This window comes from Cotesia typhae, unplaced genomic scaffold (genome assembly GCF_013202065.1).
Source record: "Cotesia typhae breed Kobodo isofemale line unplaced genomic scaffold, CoteBio_Ctyphae contig_77, whole genome shotgun sequence".
NCBI lineage: Eukaryota > Metazoa > Arthropoda > Insecta > Hymenoptera > Braconidae > Cotesia > Cotesia typhae.
Genome location: NW_027423765.1, coordinates 633,238 through 652,710, shown reverse-complemented (window position 1 = coordinate 652,710; position 19,473 = coordinate 633,238). Strand labels below are relative to the sequence as shown.

Genomic DNA, 19,473 nt, shown 5'->3' with positions numbered 1-19,473 from the left:
TAGCTAATTTTAGAATTATTAAAAATTAACAATTAAATTCAAAATCTAATGTTAACATTTCTTCTAATATTATTGCTGCGATGTAATTCATAGTCAGCAAAGTTCCAGGAATCTTTTGAAAAGAGAGTCGCCGGACTCGGGTCTAAACTTGTGAGATCGGAGCTCCGACGATTTCTCTGTCTAGGGTAACCCGAGATGCAACGTTCGCACTTTTAATTATTGTAATTTTATTGTACTGGATCAGAAGAATCAATTCAGCAGTCAGCCAACAACCATCATAGGCCCCGGACGTATGTCCGGAGACTGACTGACTCTTTTAAATTGAAATATTTTAATATACCACCTATGAATATAATTAACTTCTTGTTATTCAAACAAAACCTTATTCAAAATCCTTCTAAAATAAGAGAGAGTTCAGCAATAGGCCCACCTGAGGTCGATCGATCATCTAACAAAGCCAGCCTGGAGTTTTACAATTATTAAATTATATAAAAAATATTTAACTGGAAAAATCCCAATAATCTAGAACGTTACACTAATAATTATTATTTTACACACGACATGGAAATCTGAAATTAATAACCCGAAATGTGTTCCTAGTATTATTAACCCAGATAGGCCTATGTGTCAAATAATTAACCTAACTAGGACGAATCATTTTTCCTAAACAAATTAATTAATAACCCGAAATAGGTCCTGGTATTATTCATTAACAGTTTTATAAATTTTCTAATCTTAATTCTAAATTTGATTTTAATTCGTAATAACTCGCGATTGTGACCGAACGCGAAATGGCGATGACCATAAGCCGACATAAGGCCTGGCTGCCGCCACGAACCCGAGAAATTGATCAGATATGATTTTTGTACCTGGAGTTATTTTGCTTTTCCTTAATTTTTATTAGCAATCCCTCGTCGATGCACCTCCTCGTTGAAATTTCTGCGTACAAATCTCCTCGGTGAGGTTCTCCAATTAGCGGCATAGTTCCAGATCACCACGTCGCGTTTCGTTCTCCTCAGATATTACTTTTCTGTAACAGCAAGTTGGCATTAGAATTTGTTACGATATAAATCAAATCTAAGCGAGCTGACATGTTGGCCTAGCAAACATTAAATTTGTCAAGTTTTCATCGCCTCGTTCCACTTAGAGCGAGCGAATTAAAAATAATTACCTGATTCGAACTTTTCACGAGGTGTTGGTTTCGACAGTTCAGTCACAATGATTTTTCCAAATTTTGTTGGTTCGTTTCTTTCTTCACTCTGTCTTCCCCACTCTCTCTCTCTCTCTCTCGGCGCCGGCACTTCCACCTTAGGGACTTACTTACTAACTTATACCTACTGGCGCAAGTACTTCAGAGTACAGCGCTCTGGGGAAACGGTAGATAACTAACTAGCACGGATCAGAGAGCTTCTTCGGATACGGAAGGCCCCGTGTACTCCGTTACAATGTGCAACAAACAGAAGCAAATGGATCATTGTTAGTACATCAGATTCAAGAAAATATGTCAATGGAGGTTTTACAACCTCAATAAAACATTAATCTTGATTAATTGAGTACAGTTGAATCCGAATGTCACGATGTAATTTACCTTCAATCAAAAAGAGGAAAAAAAAAATTTGGAAAATCCAAAAGTGCACGACCCATGATGCTCACTTAATAGTAAAATAACATAATAATAAAAATAAATAGAAAATAATAACAGCTGTACTAGGAAGGTAATGCACATGCGCCCCCTGTTGAAGTAAAGGTACATAATATTTATGGATATATCACAATTCAAAAGACACTGAATTACTTAGCCATTCGCATTTGGTGAACTTCAGTTCTTTCAAAGACTTAAAAAAAAAAAGTTTAACTCAATTAATGGATTTTTTTCGCAAGCTACAGCAGTGCCCTGATTAAAAATATTGCTTAAAAAAAATTGAAAATATTAGCTACATTTGAATCGTATATCTATATATATCCAACTATTCATTGAAATGATTGAAAAAAATTCAAATCTCATAACTTTAATTGTTTTCAATGAATATTTTTCAACAGGGTGTTTCCAGAGTTTCTTACATGACGGACAGAAAAATTTTTCCACCTATATTGGTGTTTTTTTCCAATTTTGTTGCACTAAATCTATATTTCAAAAGTATTAAATTATTTTGTTAATAGTATGCGAAATATTTTGATTCCGAGAACTAACAGACTATAATAATAAAAATAATTGCTGAAATAAGACAAAAAAAATTTTCAATCGTAAACCTCTCTTTGATGCATAACATCATGAATCATACAATTAATATGATTCTTTTCCTAACCGATTACGTTTCAGGTTCTTTTCATTGTATTGAATCCGCTCATAAACCAAAAATTCCTCTGGTAGAAAAGTAAATGTTAGGTAGAACCCATATGTTTAAGTTTTTATGAAATCCTGTGACAGCTTTCATTTTAAAACTCTTTAATCTTACGCTCCTCCGACTTCAAAACCAACATTTTTACCATGTACGTCATAAGTTTATGGTAACATCGCACGCAACTGGAATAACGGCACATTCTTCCATAATCCGTTTTCAATACTTAATATAATGTTATCATCTTTAGCATGAGCAGCTAGAAAATGCACACGGTCCACATGGAATATCGTCAATGTTCTTGAAGAGGTTAGTTTCTCAGGTTTCGATTCGGAAATCATGGTTAATGAGGCGGTAAAACCAATAACAGAGAAAATAAGTAATCTTATTCCTAAAGCATTACTTATTGCAAGTATAGAACCTTCATTTCCCCAAAGTCCGTCAGTTGCTATCATTTTAAGAAAATCTGTACTTGTTGGATTCAATATTACATCTTCATCATTATTACTTGACCTAACTTCTATGATTCCTTCTCTACATAATATTGCATAATGATCACAATTTAAAAATACATAATTGATTATAAAAAGTTTAATAATAGGATATTTATCTTCGTCTTCAAGTAAGAGTTCAGCAATTACTCGAAAGAAACAATTACCATCATCATTAACATTGGTAATATTGAAGTTATCTAAAAGTTCTTCAGGGAATCGTTGTTTGATTACACGTTTTCTATCTGCTTTCTGTACTAAATGTTTTTTTATGAGAACACTTTTAGTGTTCAAATCATTTATGTTATTTTTGATACAAAAACATATACAAGAAATGATTTTATCATTTTCTTTTAATATTTTTTCTATTTCAATTAAGTCTGTACTGTCATGGATTTCATTTAAAATTTTTCTAATATCTAATATATTAATATCACAAAAGTTTTTTATCTCTTTAAGATTATTTCTAGTAGGAGCATTAACAAATTTTTCCAAAGGAATAACAACGTTTTTTCGAGATTCTCTGCGTACTTGATTGTCACGATTAAAAAGGAATTCTATTTTAGTTACAATTATAGGTATACCTTGCCAAGTATCACCATCAAATTTCGGAGAGTTTGAGTTTCTACGAGCCACAAAGAAATGATAATTAACTTCATTTATTACTGTGAACGGTAGCAACGATTGAGGATTACTTGGTACTAATTTGAAAATATGGTTTATCTCATGTGTTTCTGGGACTACACCTATGACAACAATAATTATTTTTAATGCATCACTTATTGCATATAACGAACCTTCATTTCCCCAAACATGATCCTGAGCTATCATACGCAAAAAATCCTCAATTTTCGGAGCAGGTATATTAAATCCATCTACGTCTTGGACAGAAATTGCCCCATGAGAAAGAAGCGTATTATATTTGGTTTTGTTACAGTATATATATTTTATGATAAATAACTTGATATTCATATATTCATTCTCGTTGAGACTTATAGATTTAGCTAATGCCCGAAATAAACAATTACCATCTCTATTGACATCACTAAAGATGAATGTTTCATTCAGTAATTTATTGATTTCAGCATTTTGATTTGACAATTCGCTTGTATTCAACTTGATTTCATAATGATGAGGATGATTTGAATGGTTGCTATGGAAATTATTGATACTACTGCTTGTAGCGTTGTATATTTCATGTACCACTTCAGATATGGTATTGCCATTATGATCCAAAATAAGTCCAATTTCATCTAAAGAATTACAGCGTAAAATTTTGAGTAATATTTCTGTAGCAGATAGAAAAGTTGATTTTTGAACTCCACCCGTCTTCTTTTTACACGGAACACTTGTAGTATTTTTACGTGGAATATTTTTAGAACCCCTACTAATATTAACTTTTTTAGGTTCGTCTTCTGTTTCAAAATTTGATTGAATTGGTTTCGAAATACAAGTTTTTGACGATATTAAATGGTCAACTAAAGTTTTGTCAACTACTTTATTCGCTTCACTACAAAAAAATATTGGTTTATGATCAGAAGTAATACTATCATAAGATCCTGACGTATATTCGGTTAAATTAGAGAATATCATATCAATTAGAGTATTATGATTAGTGGTTGAAATCGCTGGAGATAAGGACCTTTTTAAATTACGATTTTCATTCATGTATTTTTCTAACCATGATACTTCATGACTATAGCAATCTTCATTGAAGTCACCAATAATCACTATGCGACTATTTATATCACATGAGTTAATCATTTCATTCATGCACTTCTTGAATAAATCTCGAGTAGCATCAGGCGATTTATAACCGCCAATGACAAACAGATCATTTATTTTTAAAGTTACTAAATCAATATGTTCTACTTTGTTCTGTGATTGGGAATCTTGAGTCACATTATTGATAGTAGAAACAATACAGTTTTGTCTCTTATAGACCACTAGTCCTCGTAAAAATTTCCCATTGACATTTTTCTCATCAGATCTGAACTCAATATCGTATCCATTAATTGAAATATCATCATTGGGTAATGTGCGTGTTTCAGCGAATATCATAACATCAGCTCCATGAAACCATTTATCATTTTGAATGCAGCCTATATATTTATATAATGATAAAGCGTTATGAAAAATAATTTTAATCCCATGTAAATCATCTAACGGTTGTTCGAAAGTTATCAAACGTTTTTCTTTTTTTAACCTGTCTATTTCAACCTTAAGGTCACTAGTATTCTAACGGAGCTGGTGGTTTAAAGTCCCCATCGATATACAAATTTTTAACATCTGTAACTCGACTATATGCAACATACTGCATTGTACGTGTCATTCCTTTATTATGCACACAAACATATGGATACGTTTGGCCTTCCCTTGTGGAAATAATTCTCTGAAAAAACTCTTGACAAGTCTTTATAACTCTGAATAAGACTTTTCGAAATTCTTCACATCCCTAACTAAGTGAAGGAAAGACTTAATAAGTCTTCAAAACTCTGCAATACTCTTCAAAAGTCAAATTTTCCCTGCAATTTCGGAATTTCTCAAAGAGTTATTAAGACTAGATAAGACTTGTTCAGTTTTACAGGAAAAGAAGAAAATATTTCTTTTCAAAAAAATTACTTATCAGAATTAAATAAAACTATAAAAAAGAATTAATGCATGTTTTAAAAAAATTTTTTTTAAATAATATTTTCATCACGAAAATACTTTGATGGGCATCGAATCACTCATAGTTGAGCAAGTCAAAACATCAACAGCAAATGAAGTGCACTTGCTGTTGGAAACAGATACTACTCAAAGAGTAAATCCAATCGGTATTTAATTTGGACTATCAAATATTAAAGTCAACTTTCTAGGTAGGAAAGAATTTTCTAACCACATGCCACCTATTAGAAACTAAGAACACTCAAAGATTCTAACTGTAAATTCGTAAACTAAAATATGTTAGGTATCAATTAATTCCAGCAGATAGCGTATGGATAGAAAATTCTTTTTCAACCCACAAGGGTTGACTTTTGTGGGTTGTAATACTTTCGGCACAAATTAAAGGAAATTGTTTTCATGCAACCATTTTTTTACCGACTGCAATGTCTGTAACTACGATTGGAAAAATAGGAACAAAATTTATATTTTTTTGTTTAAATTTAAGATCATTCTTCATATGATGTAAATTATTGTTTCGAGTAGTTCGTCCAATGTTATTGTTATCAAACTCTAACCACAAAATCGTAATTTCGTCTGAATTTTCTTTTTGAGTGATATGTCTGAGAATGCCAGTAGCTCCATTCACTAATCCTTCCTTCGTGTTTATGTTACGAGTTATCATCAATTTAATACCAATTTTTATACATAGAGTTTTAGACAAACAGCCAGTTTTATTGGTTGGAAGTTTATGAAGAGCATTGAAAGTCTTTTCAATGATTTTTTCACTCATTTTTCTTTTACCTTGAATTTCATCTTTAGCCTCGTATACAAATAACTCACCTTTCATATTTGTAATTTTTTTTTTTCATTAAAAGCGTCAACTTCTTTATTTGTGTAAAAAAGATGAATTGCTTCATGAGGTACATTTTTTAAGTTACATCGTGATCTAAACAGTTGTATGTCAGTATCGGTCATTGTACCCATAGAAAGATTATTTAAAGCATTGACAAAATGAATGTTGTCTTGCCGCATTACTTTGGTCAGTTCATAATATTCGAAGTCAAGCCAATTATCTGTTGCAAATAAAGCACTATACGTGGGATCTGCAACATTCGGTTTGAAAGGTTTATTAGGATTCTGTTTATTCCACAGCAATTTTTTATCTCTTAAGTAATGGAATGCTGTATAATAAATAGGTTTATCCATAATAGGTCGAAGCTGTCTTAAGTCTCCAACAAAAATTATTGACAGTCCGCCAAAGGGAGAGTTGTTTCCTGTTATTTGTTGAAGACGAGTGTCAATTTGGTTCAATCGATTTCAACCTATCATTGAAACCTCATCTATTATGACAACTTTTACGTTTCGCATTTCAAATCTTAAAGATGTAACAACGCTAGAACTCAACGCTGAAATGTTTCTGTTCATATTGTCTCTAGGTAAACAAAAACAACTGTGTACAGTGACACCATGAATTACAAATGCAGCTTTTCCAGATGGAGCTGCTAGAATAACATGAGCTGATTCAATATCTGTACAACTAATTTTTTTCGTATAGTAATCCGATATCACTTGATATATTAGAATAATTAAAAATGACTTTCCAGTTCCTGCTTGACCGGAAATCATTAAACGAATTGGATTGCCAATTTTTTGAGAATGCAAACAGTGCATGGTTATTTGAAGCTGCTGTTCGTTAGCTTTCAATAGTAATTCTAAAATGTCGTCGTGTTTCATAACTTTTGGAACGCTAATTTTATAATCATTTTCCTTTGAACTCGAAGAGTTGACATTTTTATTTTCAGTGAAAATATCAACAAAGTCATCTGGCTGATTTTCTTTAGGGATAAAATCATTATTTTCATCGATCTCATCGTCGCCTTCCACTTCTTTTTCTTTGAAAATATCTGCGAGATAACTCTCTTCCATTTTGTATATTAATGATCGATTTGTTTCTATAAGATCTAAATTTTTTTCGTATATAATTTTTCTATTTCCATCGCAACTTTCAATTTCGGTTTTTTCATCACGAAACGGTAAAAAAAGTAGTAACTGTTCTCTATGATAATTAGATTCATCTTGATGTTTATTGTAGTGACGTGAACGTAAAATCTGCCGTTTTTTGCGTTTTTTTGCATCATCTTTTTGATTAACGCTAGCATTGTCTTCATCACAATCAGAACCATCATCCTAATTATAACCCCTTTTTTTTCAGTTTATTAGGATTGCTATATCCAGTAGCGAAATCAGCTAAGCACATAGACTCATATTTTGCATCACGTTTACAATATTTATCAATAATGTTATATTGGTAAATATCAGTCGAATCAGGTGCAAGATTCATCAAGTCTTTCATACGTTTAAGAACTCGGTGTCTTTCGTCTATTGGAAAAGTAGGAACAAAAACTCCTTTACGGCTTGCTTTAAACATTGGTATATGGAGAATGATTGCAGCAGCTTCCTGTGCTGATAAGACTCTTGAATTAATAAATGCATTTGCAATCTTTTTAACTTTTTCAAGGTTGGCAAAATCTTTATTAGAAAATTGCTCAATTAAAGTTCTAAATAACTTAGCCATATCTTTTTCAACTTTCACTATGTAATCAGTAAGATAGCTTACGCAAGCATAAGGGTCACAAATAAATTGGATATCCATATTTGATTTTAGAAGATTTAAGATATCAAGAATGTACGCATTCATGAATATCTCATTGCTTTGGCGTTTTAAAAACACTCGTGTTGTTTTTAGAGGATATCTTGCAGCTTTAATATATCCAGTTTCGGTCATTTCAAGCTCTTTTCAAACTTGAGCAAACGGTATTTCTCGGGGTAGCTTCCCCAATTCATTAAGATAATTTTTTACTTTTTCAACATGTAATTTAACTATTTCATTTCGTTCCTCAGGAGGTAATTTAGTTAATATTCTCGTTACTGGCATCGGCCACAAGGGGTAATGAAAACGACATGTTTTTATATTTTTCGTTCCTTTATAACAGGTAAATGTATGCTTATGCATCTGAGAATCTTTTACATACGGGTTATTTTCGTCTAATTTACATCTTATAAATTGATCTATAAAATCAACACATTCTTTTTCAGACTTATCATTTTCTGGATTATAACGAGGTGCATCTCGTAACCACGCTACCATATGACGATGTAAGACTCCTTTTTGTTGGACTTCATCTTTATGACACTAATCTTCCATATAATGAACATTAAACGGACCATTTTCTTTAGCCATACACTGGATAATAGATGTAAAATAACGATCTACAAAACGTGCACAATCCACTGGATTATTACAAATTAACAGTCTTTTCAGAATTAAGTCTTTTTCGTTACGATCTAGATTAAGTACATCATAACTACTTATCTCTTTGTCATATTGCTCTTTATAAAGTTGCTTAAGAATTGGAATATTATTATGTAAGTTACAAGAGAAAGTAAAAAACCCATTTGGAGTTCCAATTTGAGCCATTGCAGCTATCAAAAATTTTTTTTATCTTCCATATAAGCAGGAGATCCAACTATTGGAGTGAGAAATTTGTAAGCTTCATTTTTTTTAACCAGTTCATCTTTTAAATCACCTTTAATAACATCGTTGACCTTTAAAGATTCATTTTTGCAACCTCTTCGCGTCATGAAATTCATAGAATCTCTCGTTCGCTTCTGTACAGTCATTTGACCGAGTAAAAGGACAAAAGTTGGATTATGCCGACAACGGGGATCTTTATGAGTAATCCAAAGTTTATGTTTCTCATTGGTGGTTAAAACTTTTTCTTCATCGAACGGTTCACCCCCAAAAATGTGTGGGTGACATAAAATTTCATAATCTGGAATGCTATATATTGGTTTTGGAATTTTATTTTCACCCGGTGCAATGATTCTAGTGACTTCTGCCATTTCACGATTCTAATCGATGACTAAAACGTTATCACTATCAAAATTTCCATCACCTTCATTATTTTCATCATCATTTTCTTCATCGCCATTTTCATAAAATCGTTCAAATAATTTTTTGTTATTAGGATCACAAAGAAATTCTCTATCTTTTTCATCTACAATAAACGGAAATTTTTCCTGTGTTAATTGTGATATGAACTCTTCATCTTCTTTAATGTCATATCGCATATACAATGTAGATTTTTGGAGGAATTTCATCGAATCTTTGATATCTTTAACAACAATATTTTCAGCCATATAACTACTTTTGTACTCTTTTTTACGTTTAATTTGAATTTGAACTACTTGAGCTTCTTCGGGACGACGAGGCAAATATTTCATCATTTCATCTACGTCTACTTCAACATTTACTATATTTCCTTTAAGAGATAGTTGTGGATAAACTGTATATTGTTGAAGGGGTATGATTTGCAAAAACGGTAACCATGGTGAAACTAATCTAGCCCCAAGTGGACTAGACGTTTTAAGCAGTCTGGAATTTTCGTGAATGAGAGATTTTTTGTAGCAGCTTTTTTTGGTTTATTGCCTATTCTTAAACTGTTCCAGCATGAATCACATAGAAACTCCGATTGTTTAAAATTATATGCACAATCAACCATATTCTTTTCCAGTATTAGTAATCTTTTGTAATCAGTTATTTTATTGATAGAATTATAAAGTTTACGCAAACAACAGGTGCAAATCTCAGGGTTTTGAGATTGCTTTGCTAAAACAGTTTGATATAATTTTGCTGTTTTTTTTTCTTTTTTATTTTTAGCTTGATATGAAAGTTTAGCTGAAAAATTTTCATTGTATTTCAAAAATTAATTCATTCTTTCTTTTTGTTTTTTTTCTTTTTCAATTTGACGTAGCTTAGGTCCAGAAACTGGATCAAGTTGAGCTTTTTTGTGAAAAATATTCGATTCATCGTTATATAATTTACGTTTTCCTGAACTTTGAGATATTTCATTACAAGTCTCATCAGAACGCAGCTTAGCTATTCTGATTCGATTTTGTTCTCTCTCATTAATGACATAATCTTCATTGTTACGATGAATGTAATTATATTTTCTAGTTTTCTTGTTTTTTTTTGTTTTTTTCTAATCGACAACACTCATCTTTCTTGATTCGCTGAGTTGCCTTAAGATTTTTAGAAAGGCGGTATTTATTACTAGCTCGCAATGATTGGTATAAAGTCTTTTGTATTTGGCGCCGTTTTTGAAGAGATTGCTTTTTAAGTTTTGGCATCGTTATTTGTACAGTTTGAAGAAATATAAATAGTATACAGAATACAGAATATCTCGATTCCGTGCACTAATAAGACTATAATACTATAAGAGTATTATATTAGAAAGCTATAATACAAAATAAATAAAAATAAAATAATAGTTGCCGAAATGAGGCTAAAAAAAATCGTTATTGCAAGTCACCAAAGGTAGACTACAGTCGCAAAAGGCAGACTACAGTCGCAAAAGGCTGACTAAAAGTTGCTGAAAGAAAAAGAAAATTAATTAATTAATAAATACAAAGTAAAATCAGTTAAATTTTAGCGGACTCTATTTTTATTTTTTTTATTCACAATATTTATACAAGATTAATAAATTTCAGCGATTGAATCAACAACAAAAAAAATATTAGACAAATATTTTGTAACCAAGAAGTTATGAATGAATAAGTTAACTTTAATTAATTTCAGCAAAAACTAATTAGTGATTGACTCATATTAATAGCATAAAAATCTTTAATAATTATGATAATAAACTTAACACTCGAATTTAAGATCGATTTTATCATACTCAGACAACTGTAACCAACAAAACTAGAATATATTTCCGCTAGGTTACAATCACTTTGCAACCAGAAAGCAACAAAATAAGAACATAATAACCAAAAAGAAAAGTTCACTGAATAAAAATGAAACTAACTAACTATTAAGATAATTACTGAGAATTATCATGAATTAAATAATGTAAAATCATTAACAATAAAAAATTAGAAGCAGAGATCACCTTAATGAAGTGGATAGAAATTTCACTAATAAAAAAAAAAAAATAAGTAAACATGGCAAGAGACAGAATGTCGAAGAAAAGACCTATTACGCATGTCTCTGGGACCCAGTAATTCACTACGCATTGAACTTTCAGTGAACTGCGCACTTTTATGATTGGTCGCCCGTGCAAGGCTGGACTCAGCCAAATCGAACTTAAATTGAAAATAAAAAATTAAGTAAATAAAAAAAAACTAAAAATACGAAATGAGGAAGAATGAAATTTACAAATTTACTAAGGAGATCTATTTTTATTTTTTTATTTTTTATTAAAATTATGAAAACTGGACAGTTTTTATTTGAACAATCTTAAAAATTGGTAACTTTGTTTTAAATAATACACTTTTCATAGAATTTTTTTTAAATAAAAATAAATTGAATTAGGGTAGAAGTACCGTTTGTGGACACTGTATCATTTTTGGACTTTTGATGTCCAAATTATTAAATAAATAAATTATAAATGTAATATAATTATAGATTTTATTTGTGTGAATAATAAAATTTGAGAATTTTAAAAAAATATTAATTTAATATTGTAATTTTTTACACAATCATTGAAATTTAAATAGTCCAAAACTGGCTCTAAAGTGTCCAAAACCGATGCGCTTACCCTAGTTATTAATTATATAACTTAATATTTTTATTAAAATATTAAAATAAACTTTGGCAAGTTTAGAGACTTTTAGTAAATATTTATTTTAAAATAAACATACAGTTTTTCGAGAAATAATAATTATTATTATAATAACAATTATAATAATAATAATAATAATTATTATTATTATAATTATTATAATAATAAAAAAAATAAAATAATAATAATTGAAACAAATTTTTTTTAACCTATTCAGACATTTAAAAATTTTTTTTAAATCTTTTCAATAAAGTAATGACTTTCTTTTAAATAGAGAACTTAATATTAAATTATTTTTAGTTACAACTTAGATAACTTTAATTTTATATTACTCATGTTAAAATAATCTCTGTTAACACGTTCCAATATTTGTAATACATGTTTTCTTGAAATGAAAAAACTTTTTAGAACAATAACGAAAAAAAAAATTACTTTAACTAATTCTTACATGTCTAGTAATTTTATTACATGAAAAGCAAGATCGCTGCGGTTAAAAAAAAAAAGTATTATTCGATAGATAATCTAAAACTTATTTTGGCTCAACTTCTTATAGGTCAATACCGGAACATTTGCAAAGGAAACCTTATTATTATTAATATTTACCGAATTTTTTTAACTATAAATTGAATTAGTTATTTTAATTATATAACTTAATATTTATATTAAAATAAACTTTGGCAAGTTTAGAGACTTTTGGTAAATAGTTCTTTTAAACTTACAGTTTTTAGAGAAATAATAATAATAAAAACAAGAAAAAAAAATATTTTTAACCTATTCAGTCATTATTAAGTTTTTTTTTAATTTTCTCAATAAAATAGTAACTTCGTTAAAAAAAAAAAAAAAACACTTAATATTAAACTATTTTTAGTTATAACTTCTTTGATTAATACCACAACATTTATAAAGAAAACCCTATTGTTATTAATAACAATATTTTTTACTCCAAATAAAATAAGTTTTTTCACTTAACATGAATTAACTTTGCTTAAATCTCGGTACTTAGACACTATCAGTATTATTACCGACTAATTGTAATAATTAAAATATAAATTTCCACTACCACGTTTAAAATTAGTAGACTTATTCTTTTGCCAATTTCTACGCTGCTGTCCTCCATTCATACGCCTTTTGGACTTATATTTTTCCTTCTTGACACCATTTTGTTAACCAAAATCTTCTCAAAAAAATAATGAAAAAAGAAAGAAAAAAAATCATTAATATAGTTAACAATTAATTATAACACAAATGAGTGCAATACTGCCTCTCTAAAATATAACAGATTATTCCAACTAATCTCGTCAGCAATTTATGAATTTAATGAGACATAACTGAGATCTCTTAGAAAAAAAGTATTGTATGTGCAGGTATGCACAACAGGTAATAAAGAAAACACAAAGAAATATTAATCAATAATTAATCATAAATAAATAAGAATTATAATCGTCGAAAAACTAATAGAAATTAATAAAAAAATGAAAACTCGACCAATAATTATTTACGATGAGACAAAAAAAAATTATTATATGTACAAAAAAAGTTGTATTTGGTCAGTAATTACTCAAATCAGATAAAAAATGATATGTACAAATATGTTCTTACCATTATCTAGATTTTCTCGTTTACGAATAGTTGTTGATTCATGATCTGAACCTAACGTGAACGAATTAACATCAGAGACTGTACCTTCTTGAACATCCGATTGAGCTGGTCGTGTAATAAAAGAATCCTGCAGAGGTGGACGACCAGCAACTTCTGGTGGAGTAATAGCAACTGATTGTGATTCAGCGCTTTGAATAACTGGGTTCATTTGTGCATAACCTCCTACTTCTGGCAGAGCATTTGTGACTACTTGTGATCGAGCTTTCGGGGTAGCTGGGTTCAGTTGTGAACGACCAGCTACTTCTGACGTAGCAATTGCAACTACACATGATCCAGCGCCCTGGATAACTGGGTTCACCTGTGAACGTCCAATTATTTCTGGAGGAGCAATTTTAGCCACTTGTGATCCAAGTCTCTGAAGATGCGGGCTTATTTGTGAACGATTAGCTGCTTCTGGCAGAGTAGTTACAATCGCTTTTGATCCAGCTCCTTGGGTAGCTGGGTTCACTTGTGGACGATCAACTACTCCTGGTGGAACGATTGTAGCCACTTGTGATCCAGCACCCAGGATAACTGGGTTCATTTATAGACAATCAGTTACTCTTGGTGAAGCATTTGCGACTACTGGTGATCCAGCCCCCTGAGTAACAGGGTTCACTTGTGAACGACTAATTATTTCTGGCGGTGCAATTTTAACCGCTTGAGATCCAGCTCCTTGGGTAACTGGGTTCACTTGTGGACGATCAGCTGCATCTGGCAAAGTAGTTAGAACCGCTTGTAATCCAGCACCCTGGATAACTGGGTTCACTTGTGAACGACCAGTTATTGCTGGTGGTGTAATTTCAACTGCTTGTGATTCAGATCTCTGGATTATTGGGCTTTCTTGTGGACGATCAGTTACTCTTGACGAAGCACTTGCGACTACTTGTGGTCCAGCACTCTTGGTAACTGGGTTCACTTTGGAACGACCAGCTACTCCTGACAGCAAAGTCTCAACTGCTTGAGCTTCAGTATTATGTTTAAGCTGATTCACCGGTGACTGAGAAACAATATTTTGAGCCTGTGTATCACGCATCCTTTCCAACATGTTGTTGTACCGTGAAATGAGTTCATGTTCTCGTTGTGTCCAACTGTCCTCGCGACGAGCAAGCTCAGTTTCCAATCGAGCGACATAACGACGCAAATCTTCTACGTCTTTAGCACGACCTGCATTTTTTTGATCAAATAAAAAAAAAGAAATCAAAAAATTAAAATGAAAAATGAATAAAATAAAAATGAACAAAGTAAAACGAAAATTAATAAATAAAAAAAAAATATTTTTCGATTGTGAAGCACTCAGATGTTTCACATCATGCTTCATCCGAAAAAAATATCTCACCTTGATTAGCCATAATTCTTGCAAAATGATTATAAATAATAAAAATAAATTATAGTGATAAGTATCAAAATAAAATAATGACAAACCAAAAAAAAAAAAAAATAATAAAATCCGGGCAGAAATCCAACTAAAAAAAAAAAAAGATCATTGTTAAAATCAATAAGAAAAAAAAATTGATAATAATCATAAAAAAAAAAAAAAAAGAAATGGTAGAAAAATATTTATAAATAATTTATAAAAAAAAGAAAATGGTAGAAAATAGAAAATATTTATAAAAAAAAACAAAAAATAATAAAATAAAAAAAAAAAAAGAAAAAAAAAAGAAACGGTAGAAAGTATTTATATAAAAAAAAACAAAATAATAATAAAAAAAAAAATGAGTCGTGCAATAAAGATCACAGTTAATAAAAATTGAAGAAAAAATGATATAAAAAAAAAGTTAATAATAATATATAACCTTACTTTGATTTCACTATCACGTGCAGCCTCAATTTGTTTTATTATTATATTCTACAATATATACTAGGGTGTTTCAAAAAAAGACGAATTTTTTTTTTTCTTTTGGTGTCTAAAAATTGATAGTATCCCTGATTAAAAATATTGATTGAAAAGTATTGGGAATCAGTCACCCTATGTGAACTGTATATCTATATATACATGAAAAAGAATTGAAATTATTCAAAAGTATTCTAATTTCATCATTTTCAATCCTTTTCAATCAATATTTTTAACCAGGAATACCTAAAAACAAAAATTTTGGCGCCCAAGTGAGCTCTTAATATCAATAGTAAGATTTGCCTGTATCCATTTCTTTATTTTCCATTTAAATAACACGGGAAAAATTTTTTTTAATTTTTTAATGTTTATTACTTTGGAACGGTTCATCGTAACAACAATCTGAAAAATGATATTAGTAGGAAATTTTACGCTCTACAAAAAACGTCTGAAGACCAAAGTTTCTCAGATTAACGGCTTCAAAGATATCCGCGGTCAAAGATAACACTAATAAAAAATTTCAAATATTTTCCAATAAAATTACAAAAAAATATCACATGCTATATTTTTATTATTTTTATGTTAAATTACTTTAATTCCGTTAACCTGAGACTGTAAACTTTTTTTTTTTTTACTAATTAATTCAATACTTAACTCACGAAATGCACTAATATATAAATATAAACGTTAAAAATGTCATATAAATGATTTTTTGGTCTTTCTTATAACAAATTTATTTTATATTTTATAAAATTTATAAATTTTTGTAAGAGGAAAATGTAAAGTTCCTTATTACACAAACTCACCAAACACTCATCATTGCATATTATTCAAAATAATATGAAAATTCTGTAAATACGTTAAATCAATTAAATCTACTATAAAACTTGATCAAATGTTTTTTATTTGAAAAATATCAACAGAGCTTTATTTAGCTCTGTCGGTACAGAGTATTATACTCATTTACTTTGAGTGTTGTAGCTAATAAGCTCTGTGTTGGTAAGCCTGATTGTTCGGTACTAACTTCATTTAGTTGCTTTGCTCTCAACGCTTTACTATATCTTCTCGTCATTGTCTTTGTTCATTGATACTGACTGTTTTTTCAATCCGTTATATTATTAATTTAATTAGTAGAAATGTATTAGTTATAAATTTTGTGACCATAATGGTGAAAACAGTGTACTTGATTGGTGATGTGTTAAGTGAATTAGTTGGAAAAAAATTACCCTCTCTGAAAGAGGTTATGTCGCTTTTATTTTATTATCTTGATACGAAAAATTTTTCAGTTAAAGAAAGTATATCAATCACTATCAACAAAGTTTTTGAAATTTGGTGTGCGGCACAAATCCTGACAAGAGAGAAAAGATCTGCTTTTTTGAAACTAATCTCAAATCACAATCGATGGAAGAATTTACAAAAAAACCGTAAAATGAAAAAGTCAAAGTCTCAAAAAAAAAGGAATCCGTTTTTCAGGATGAATTAAATAAACTATTTGATGTAGCTCATGCGGATGTTTTAAATATACTGGACAAAGAAAAAAGATTATTTTATTTGGGACAAAAATCTTCCAGTCGACGTGGTTTTATTTCATATAATTCTCAACCAATTTTAGAAGATGTCGAAGACATGGATGTTGATATCAGCAATTATGATAATAATAACAATAATAGTGATAATATTAGTGAAGAGAACATTGATAGCAATGATAAAAACTATAATAATAATGGTAATGATAGTAATAATAATGTCGGAGAGTTTGATAACGACAATGTCAACTATTATTGTGCAGTTGAGACTGATGATGTTGCTAATCATAAAATATCAAGTCATCCATCTCAATTATCCCAGAAATCTTTGGAAAGTAATACTTCTCGTATAATCTCTGATTATGAAGATGAAATGCCAAAACAACAAGTTCCAAAAATTGATATAATGACACCAGAACTTGCTGCGGCTTTGGATAGAGCTAACGTGACTAGTAGAATGGCGACTTACATTATTGCTGCTTTATTATCTAGCTTGAACATTGATTGTGCAAGCGTAAACTTTAGTCATGTGACTATTCACCGAGCAAGGGAAAAATTCCGGAAAGAAGCGGCGTTAAATCTGAAGACTAATCTGGAAACTGACAATTATGTACTACATTTTGATGGAAAACTGTTATCAGATATTACAGGTACAGAACAAGTTGACCGGCTTCCGATTATTTTAGTTCCTAAACTAGAATCTGGGACTGGACAAAACCAAGCTTCGGCTATTATTAAAACAGTAAAACAATGGGATATTAATACTGACAACATCAAAGCATTGTGTTCTGATACAATGGCGTCAAATACGGGTAAATAATTTATTAATAAAAAAAATATAACATGGTTGATTACCGTAATGTTTAAATGCTAAATCAAATCAGATTTTTAGTATTAACCATTAATTTCCATGTTATGAGTTATTTTTTTTTTCAAATTGAAAAGATTTCTCCGTACTACTCTAAAAAATCGATACTTCACTAGCAATTCTTATTTTATTTTTTCAGGAATCAGAAATGGTGTGTGTGTATTAGTAGAAAAGGCTCTTAGTAGAAAACTGTTGTACTTGCCATGCTGACACCATATTTTTGAAATTGTTCTTCGAAGTGCATTTGAAGTATACTGGCCTGCTTCGTCTGGCCCAAACGTTCCAATTTATCAGAGATTTAAAAAGAAGTGGGATGAAATTGACCAATCAAACTTTACGGCTGGTATTTGTGACAAAAAAGTTTTGGAAGTAATAACACCAATCAAAGATGAGATTTTGAAATTCGTTAATAATCAAAGAAGTAAAATTTTTTAATCCAGCGCTGAAGAATTATTAACTGACGTTAAAGTGGAAAAGAAAAATGTATAAAGTTCAGTATAATTGAGGAGCTGATTTTCAAAAGGGTATCTTTTCATATTTTAAAATACCAGTTTTCTGAACTTTTAAATACTAATTACTTTGAGAATTATGAACATTTATAAATGAAAATCGAATTGCAGCTTCATAACCGATTGCACTTTATAGCTAAATTAAAAAAGTTCAATACAAATATTTATAATTGAAGATAACTAGTTTTTGTCTCGATTAATCAAAAATCAAAAGATACCCTTTTGAAAATAAGCTCCTCAATTATCAATTTTACTCTGATTAATTAACTTGCCGTCGTGATTAAAAATATTGAAAATCAGTTTCACATGACTGTTATACTTTCAATCATCTTTAACGATTAAAATTGCGTTTGTAAAATATTTTACAACTTTTACCTCACATCAGTTAATAATAATTAGTCTTCTCAACTTTGAAATTGCGATATAATCAATTTCATTTTGACTTATAACTTTTTTTGTAGATGGATCATTGTCGAGACGATTACCGTGAACTTTTGGAATTATCATTAATATTTTTGGGTACTACTACCACAAATATTACATTTAAGCATCCTGGACCGGTCCATCATGCAAGGTGGATGGCTAAAGCAATATATAGTTTAAAAATTTTTTTATCCAGAAATGAATTTCATCTTACTAAATCGGAAATAGATGGATTACGAGAACTTTGTTTATTTATCATAATATTCTATTTAAAAGCTTGGTTCACTGCGCCGTGTGCTATAACAGCACCTAATAATGATTTAACTTTGATTAAAGAATTAATTTCATTTGAAAGATTTAATAATAGTCTTTCACAGATATGCTGACAAAAATTAGCCGATCACTTGTGGTATTTAAACAACGAGCTGTCTGTTTTATCTCTCTTTGATAAAAATGTTTCAGTTGGAACAAAAAAAAGAATAGTTCATGCTCTTAAAAACTGTAAAGCCAATGAAACTACAACAAATCGCTTTATAATAGATAAGAAAAATTTAGAGTCATTATTAAATAAAGATC

The 19,473-nt window shown here is 30.0% G+C and overlaps 3 protein-coding genes across 3 annotated transcripts in view; 1 reads left to right on the top strand and 2 right to left on the bottom strand.

Annotated features, from left to right (window-relative positions):
* The window catches only part of LOC141532992 (uncharacterized), a 128,890-nt gene that overhangs the window by 25,352 nt on the left and 84,065 nt on the right, over positions 1-19,473 (top strand). The window lies entirely within an intron of this gene.
* On the bottom strand, positions 6,794-7,210 carry LOC141532975 (ATP-dependent DNA helicase pif1-like). Its single transcript, XM_074251608.1, has one exon. The coding sequence runs from the start codon at positions 7,208-7,210 to the stop codon at positions 6,794-6,796; it is 417 nt and encodes a 138-aa protein (XP_074107709.1).
* On the bottom strand, positions 13,123-14,281 carry LOC141532974 (uncharacterized). The gene is made up of 2 exons (XM_074251607.1): positions 13,699-14,281; positions 13,123-13,273 (listed from the first exon to the last, which is right to left on the bottom strand). The coding sequence occupies exons 1-2, from the start codon at positions 14,279-14,281 to the stop codon at positions 13,263-13,265; spliced, it is 594 nt and encodes a 197-aa protein (XP_074107708.1). The 3' UTR covers positions 13,123-13,262.